The sequence below is a fragment of the Pipra filicauda genome, unplaced genomic scaffold (assembly GCF_003945595.2).
Source record: "Pipra filicauda isolate LSUMZ 115617 unplaced genomic scaffold, ASM394559v2 scaffold32_size4067784_pilon, whole genome shotgun sequence".
Lineage (NCBI taxonomy): Eukaryota > Metazoa > Chordata > Aves > Passeriformes > Pipridae > Pipra > Pipra filicauda.
Genome location: NW_024104454.1, coordinates 3,594,028 through 3,602,211, shown reverse-complemented (window position 1 = coordinate 3,602,211; position 8,184 = coordinate 3,594,028). Strand labels below are relative to the sequence as shown.

At 41.3% G+C, this 8,184-nt stretch overlaps 1 protein-coding gene across 9 annotated transcripts in view; it reads right to left on the bottom strand.

The window, feature by feature from the left end:
• Window positions 1–1,183: 1,183 nt before the first annotated feature.
• LOC113987110 overlaps window positions 1,184–8,184 on the bottom strand; it is a 76,140-nt gene continuing 69,139 nt past the window's right edge. For all 9 annotated transcript variants that reach the window (XR_005564509.1, XR_005564507.1, XR_005564510.1 and 6 more), the window contains 2 exons: window positions 3,115–3,279; window positions 1,184–2,226 (listed from right to left, as the gene is read on the bottom strand). Coding sequence is in view for 1 of the 9 variants with exons in the window: in XM_039383905.1 (XP_039239839.1) it covers window positions 3,247–3,279 (33 nt within the window). In the remaining 8 variants the exon portion in view is untranslated. The remainder of the gene's footprint in view (window positions 2,227–3,114; window positions 3,280–8,184) is intronic.

Here is an 8,184-nt window from a genome sequence, read left to right as displayed (position 1 = left end):
ATGTGCGGGTCAACCGAAATGCAAGAGAAGTCCCGTGGAGGTGGAGGGAACCACTGTTTTTAAAGAGAGCCTCCTGCAACTCTCAGTGTCAAAATCTTTTTCTAGAAAACAAACCTTTCATACCATTTCTTTGACAATGACTTAATTTCAAGCAGTAAGAAACATTCTCTAGATGAGGTTTTTTGGAGCATACATCTGAGAGATTGACAACAGGTAGAATAGGGGGCAGTTTTGATGTTGCCTTTCCTTTCTCCCCTGCACTGGCAAACAGGTCATACCCAAATCCAGCCACTACTGCTGAAGATCTCCAAGCAATACCAAAGCACCACTCTGCCTCAGACTTCATCCTCTTACCACGCTGCTCTGACACCTAGGAGAGCCCAATTTGGCCTTCCCAGATACCCCACCAAAAATCCCACCTGAATCCAAAACAAACATAGAGTTCATCTTCCTCATCCATCAATTTTATTACGTTGCTCTCTTCCTCTTGCTGTTTCTCCAGCTGCTGCCAGAGCCACTCAAGCTGGTGACACCTGTGTTCATGAGTATCTACACATAGCTTTGCCACCAGACAGTTTTCAGGAACTTCCATCTTCCCATGCCACCCTTGCCTCTGCTAAAGCACTGCTGCCAGGCTGCAGCCATGTGCCAGTTCCCCTCACTCTCTCCTTTGCATGACTTTCCACACACCGTGTTCTCCTCCAGGAGGTGGAGAACCAACATGCTACAGATCTGGCTACCCTTTAGAGATCCCACTCCTGCAGACTGCTTACTATGAACTGAATGGATTTACAAGAGCTCTACAATTTCTCTCTCCTTGTCCTATTCCATGTTTCCTAACCTTTTGCTGCTCATTGTTCATAAAGCATGAGCTTCTCAATGCAGGGATTACATTTGCAAGAGTTTGGAAAGATCTCATGCAAGGTGCCACCCTAGTTGCAACAGGTAAGTAGTACCTCGAGTGTTGCACCTTGAGGCCTCAACCCAACCATGGTTGATTGCAGTTACAAGGACTATTGCAACCTCAAAGTTCTCATTTAGAAACAAGATGCTTTTGTATGATGTCAATTATCTCATAGAAAGACCTGTGTGTCCTGAGATATATGAGGTTGAACTTAATGACCTTTCATGTTTCATGCTAAGGGAAACAAGTCCAAAGAAATTAAATGAAAACATGCTTTGATAGGTTTATCCCTTTTATTAGTTTAATAAAAATAAATATGTGTTACATTTCCTGTTGTTAAATATATATACACACAAAATAGCTTTTCACGTAGATACATAATTAATAGAAATCAAAGGCTTCTGTTCTACTTGTGGAAAACAATTAAATTCATAGCAGGATTCCAATTCCATTGGATTCAACAATATACTGTCTGCAGTGACATTGACTAAAGGCTTGAAACTATCATACACTTCACAATGAAAAATGTGTCAAGTCTCTGTCTTATTGGCTGACCTATAGGTTTACAGCTGACTTTTAGAAATTAGTCTTTACCATACAGCATTTACATCAGACCTAATAGAAGGGAACATTGCTGGATTTTGTTCAATTCCACAACAGGGGGAATCCAACCTCATGGTGATTTAGCCCACTGGGTCTTTTTCTTTGCTTTTGTTTGTCAGTCACTCAACTGTGAAAGTGACACTGCAGAGGATCCAGGTTTCACCAATTTCTCCCTGATTTTTTTCCAAGAGTGGCCACCTATTGCTTACTGGACACCATTTTTAGAATAGTGTGATATGCTAGGGCTAACTCTTGCCCTTACACAGGGAAAATCCTCATAGGCCTCACCAAGTGTATATTTGACTTAACACCCTCCAAAGACAGGATTTTGATTACAAGTAAGTGCAAAATGCTAGGATTATTTTCCTCTTGTTCCATACTAGTTTTTCCTTAATTTGTAAACCTACTGTAATCTGTGTAAAGAATCTTGGCATTTCTGCATAAACACTCCTGTGTTGGAAAGAAACAATGTTGTTACAGCAAGAGAAAAGAACAGGTAATCAGAGGGAGGTTTGAGTATCACTCTCAATGGGATCATAGTGCAATTGTAAATTGTTAGAAAGAACACGTGCTTGCTGTGACCACATCACACTATTTTCTTCCACTGGCTGTCAAAGCAGTTCTCAAACTGTTTGCAGGATAAGTGAGACACTGCTGATTCTCACTCTTTTGTCCTCCAGAGGACCAGGCAACAAAGAGACAGGATATGGCACAAGCATCTGAAAAGAGAAAAGGTACCAGTTTGCCCAGAGTAAGAGATCTACGACAAGTTGAAGACAACACAAGAGCTGCAGTGTCACCAAGAGTTGAGAACGGAAGTGGACTGGGCAGCTGGACAGTGTATGTAGAGGCTGGAGAAAAGGAGATGGGTGTTGAATAACCTGCTGAAGGGAGCAGGCAGCTTCCTACTGGACGTTCACATAAGCCACACTGCAGTTACTAAGGGGATGCTGCCAATTACAAATCAGTCAGAAATAGGGAAGTAAGTACATGGGTGCCATGGAAGATGTGTTGGCCTTTGTCAGAGCCTGCCCATCTTTTATTATAACGTCTACTCCCCACTGCACTGCAGCTGTGCTGCTCCTGAGACCTCTTCTCTGAACAACCTTCTTGTCGTGGGTCAGGACAGAACCTGCCCCGCTGTTCTGTCGAGGGAACTGATAAATCCGTTGACAGAGAAGCACAGATACAGCAAGGCAGCCCTTAGGTTTTTTGTGTTAAAAAATAATACTAGTTATTCAACAGTGTTGCTATTTTTTATGCTACTCTGTTCAGAGAGAAAGGCAGTCCTCTGAGAAGCTTACAGTCTACATTTAGAAGAAGATGAGTCACAGGCAGGGAAAGGGACTCACTGGAAGGGAAAGAACTATACAAAGGTCAAGTGAGGGGTTTTGGATCTCTTGCTTATGGGTATTCCTAGGCAACAGGCATATCCCCCTTCTCAGGGTCAATCCCAGTATTCCCCTGAGCTTTGCAGGTCTGTTCCCATTTGCCTTAAGCAGCAGCAAATCCCAAAGGAGCACTCAGTCAGCTGAGCTGATAGAACAGATAGGCATTTTGAATGTACTCACACATCAACATGCATACACGCATATATATGAAGATACCTTGCAAAGGCCCCAGAGATCCATATTTCCACAGCATCTTTTATCAGTTCAGGGGTGTAGTCAGTTCCAGATGACTGCTGATGCAACCCGGGTCAGGATGGTGATGCAAGCCTAAGTCAACCCACAAGTCGGCTACATTGCTCCATCACATGGAAGGTGGCCAAGCTGTATGGCAGATCACAAGAGAGACAGAAGAGAAGTATTCAGGAAAGCTAAAGGAGTAAAGACATGCATGAGTAAAAAATGCAACAATAATGAACAAAAAATAAGGATGTAGAACTACAGAGAGGAATATATCAAAAGGAGACAAAGCTCTGCAGCAACTCTTAGAGCAGAATGGGGGACTGCTGGTTATCTGGGATATGTCACGTGTTTTTCGTGCCACTGAGAAGAAATGTAGTCATTTGTTTCATTAAATGGCATTCTTGTACCCAACACTAATTTTATCCCTTTACAAATATGTTTTTCAGTCTAGCAAGTCAAGAGCAGCTCTCCCTTCTGTACAGTCATTCTGCTCTCATGCCTCTGTTATCATTACTCACACTTACTGAGGTGAGGCCAGATTCAAAAAAGGGCCTGGCTCTTGCGGTGCTGAGCACTGCAGCATGTCTTTGCCTAAATCCACAGCCTCACGACACCCTGCCCCAGTGCACACTGAAGGCAAAAAGTAGAATACCTAAGAACATAATCTTCATTATCCATCCTGTTAAATGAAGATGTCTACAGGAACCAGTTATACATGTCAACAAATCTCTCAAGACACCTTGTCCACTGCTGAGTTGATCCTAACGCTGGGGTGAGGCAAGATACCTTGTGTGGAATTCTCAACCCTCAGCCTTTCCTTAGGCACCCACTCCATCTCCTTGCAGGGGTCATCGTACCCCGCCAAATCTGCATGCTATTTAGCACTCACCCAGGAACTCAGTTTTCCCTCTTCTGCCTGAAAGGGCAGCAAAGTGTTTTAACAGCATGGTACAGATGTGTGCTGGGTGAGGTGATCTTGTTGAAGTTCTTGCATAGCACACAGAATCATAGAATCAATCATCTTATCATAGAACTACAGAATGGTTTGGGTTGGAAGGGACCTTAAAGATCATCTAGTTCCAACCCTCCCTGCTGTAGGCATGGACACCTTTTACCAGACCAGGTGGCTCAGAGCCCCATCCAACCTGCCCTTGAAAACTCACAGGGATGGGGCATCCACCACTACATCTGGGCAACCCATTCCACTGCCCCACCACCCTCAGTAAAAAAAATTTTCCTAATAACTGGTTTTCCATCATCTGCAATGATGTGAGGGAAAGCCAGTGGGACTGGAGGGGCTGGGGCAGACATTCTCAGTGCCATCTTGTGCATAAATCTTAAACATATGTTAAAGCCATGTATTTGGGCAACTCTGAAAACAGGTATTTATGTAAGCCTCTTCCCTCCAAGCAGGTGCTTGGGGATCCATGTTTCAGACTTGGGCCTTGCCAGCAGCAGCCCAAGTCTGGGGGCTACACAGGGCACCTCAGCACTTGTGAGAAGGGGCACCAGGCACTGAACAACCACAGAAGAGCTGATTGTCCCTGCTCTGCAGAGCTTACAGGAGAAAATGAGCCAGAGAGCAGTTGGTTGAGAGAAAGGGAGGGAACTGGTAACATAAAGTGCCATAATAAATAAGCAAGTAGGCACAGATTTTGATTGGTGTGTCACTCATCCTGCAGTTGCACACTTTTGACTGTAGTTTATGGGAGAAGGACAGGGACCTGCAAACACAAGCCAGCTTTGAAACACAAGTCTTAGCTTTGAAATTGAGCCATTCAGGCATTTTAGGTTATTACACTGTGTAGCAGCTATACACTCCTTGTTTCTTAAATAAATTTTGGCGTCAGCAACCTGTCCTTCTGCTTTAGGGAATAAAGTCCAAAATTTCTCAACAACAAAACACTCCAGACAAATGTAGCAATGGAAGATAAACAGAACCTAAAGCCAGACAGTAGTTGGCATATTAACTAGTTGAGTCTATAGATTGTAAATTTAGCATGTCAAGCAGATGTACACAGCTCTTTATGAGAAGGTCTGTTCAGCTTCCCTTACAAACAGAAAACAAGACAAATGGCACTATAAACTTCTAGTACTTTGTACAGGGTTTTTTCACTTTTACCTACTGTGGATTAACAGGTGAGTCTCCTGTAAAATCTCAAAATTGCTCTTTTTATTGCCATTCCCCATTTAGAGTTTTCAGAAGTGATTACAATGGGGAGCTCCAGATCCTCTCATCATGCAAACTAAGGAAAGTCTTGAGTAGGACATGCATATAAAGTGGTTGTTTTTTTTTTTTAATCACCAGCAACACTGGAAATCAAGTACTACTGAAAAAAAATTCTAACAGTTGTGCATGCTGCAAATCCAAGTGCAGCATGTGTTTACTGGAGAGACGTAATATGGCCATGGCAACAGAAGATTAACCATCTTCAATCCTACAGCCCACTGAAATATATTGATTTTGAGCTGAAAATATCATCTGTAGAAATGAAATACTGTGTGCTCATTGTTTAATCCTTGATGTCTCTTGTACCTAGTTTCGTAACTGTAGATAAGTGATACAGATACTTGTCCACATAAAATGAACAAAGTTCAGGAATGCATGTCCCTCACACCATTGCCAACACTCAGTCTCACCTTGCATCACGCAATCACTTTCAGATGCAGATGATAGACTACATTTGTTAATAAACCTCTGTCTCCTCATCTATAACCCATTATTCATCCACTGCACTGTATTATATACACTCAACCCTCTTTCACAGCATCCTTTTGTGGAGCGTATTGATTGTGTCTATAGCTCTCCCTCCACTCTGCTCCACCACATCTCTGAAAGAGACTACCTAGCACAAGCTGGTACATACCCAAGAGACAGAAATCATGTGACATTTCCTCTCTTTCACATAACAATTTACCTCTTCCATCATCATATCCTTTTTAAAAAAATCCATCATCCTCAAGTCTCTCATTAAAGATCCACTTGCCAGACAGTTCTGGTGCACCTGGTACTTGTAGAAGACTTTGTCTTGGCCACTCCCAGTATTTCACAAACATGAATTAAGTTTTGAAGAATGCCTGTTAAGCGCAGTGTATCACTTCTAGAGGAAATAGGATGGTAGAAAGTTCAGTTAGGACCCCACCAGTGGCAGAAGTTGATAGCAAAAAAAACCCAACCTGTTTCCTATTTATCTTTAACACCCAATTATGCGTCCGTATGTTTTTCTTCGAATTCTCCATACTTCTTTAAAATGCCCAGCTTTTAGATTTCCTAAAGAGTCCTACCATTAGTTTTAACCATTAAAGTTAGCATTTCAAAACCACCCTTGTTTAAAAACAATGTAAGACCAAAGACACCACAATAATGTTTCCACCAAGAACACCATCTATTCAGGGGGTGTAAAACACTATCCCTCTGGAGACATCAATGGAAATCTGAAGATTTACAGCAGCAATGACCTGGCTCCAAAGCATTCCTACAAATAATAATTAAAAACAAAATAACATCAAAAATAAAAAACCCCAACCCAAAAAATGCTGCTGCAGGCTGCCTTGAACCATCCCTTTCCCAGTCTACTGCTACCAATTCAAGCTCGAGCATACTTTGATTTTGTTCAGCGTCTTAAGTTTCCAGTTCTTCTATATATTGATCCTCTATTACTTTTGCTCATTAGCCAGCATGCACAGCAAATCAGGTTTATAGGTATATATACATTTATGAGTATACATATGTACATATTCTGCCCAGACTTGTTTACATAGAACCAGCCAAAGAATGGACTCTCCCTACTCAGTACATCTAATTTTTGTTTAATATTAAAATACTAGCTGTTTTGCTTTTGTTATTGAATCACACAAATATCATTATCAACCTTGTCTCATAAATGCTTCTCACTTCCATGAATTTTCTCCTCCAATCAGTACTATTTCAAGAGACAATGCAGCACAAGAGAACGAGAAATTGGTGACACTAGCGGAAGTGCCTCTTTTTGCAGTGGAAAGCCTTGGAGGATGACACAGGCAAAGCAGGTCAGAAAATCCTACTTTGCTGAAGACCTAACACTGTGTTCCCACCATTTCAATGGGAAAGTCCATGACTTTCTTCCAGCTCAAAAAGGTCGAGAAAAGAACAAGAGAAAGAACCTGAAGAATCTGCTATGTACAGGAATTATTTTCGTTAAAGAATCAGAGTCATGATGGAAGAGAGAAATATTTTTCAGGAATGTGGGTTAGATAACAACCAGTCATGTTTCATTCCATACTCATAGAATCACTTTCATGGTCTCACTTCTGCCCTGTAAGCCTCAAGATTGAATCCGTAGCTCAAATCCCACATTACAGAAAAAATGTGCAAGAAACAATTTAGAAATAATACATATTTATTTTTTTGTCTTCCAAGTCTTTTGTGCTGTCTCATACCAAATAAGCCTTCCATTTTCATTACTTGTTTCCCTCTAGGCATATGAAGGAAGTTTAATCCCTATAATCCATTCATTCCTTTGCTTCAGCAACTATTGAAAGTGCCACTGGTAGCACTTAATGCATAAATTGATGATTAGATTGATTTTATCACTTAGTTTTCTATTGACCACTGAATGGAAAGTTACATCCTTAAAACATATTATATTATTTCTCTTTGAATAACCTGCTACAGATGTGGACTGAGAAATAAAATTAAAATGGATGGCTGAGCAATGATTGCTTAACTCCCTGCTTTGAGGAGATTTCCCAAATAGCAAAAACGCCAAGTAGAAACCTAAATTGTCTGCCTAGAGGATGGTAGCCTTGCTGAAAAGCAATGTTCTTTAATCATTAGGTTTTTCTGTCATTTTTTCAGTGCTGCACTAAATGCTGTATGTAAAAACTATGGAGTTCAAAAGGCAAAAAAAAAGACACAAGGTCTCACACCTGAGGAAGCTGATTATACCTCCCTTTTTTAGAATGCAACATTGCCTTGCCCTAGATGACTTGAGTTTTTCATTCAAATATTTTCCAAAAAATTTTTCCATGAAGACTTCTACAGCCCATCCAGGGGCAAGATGTCAA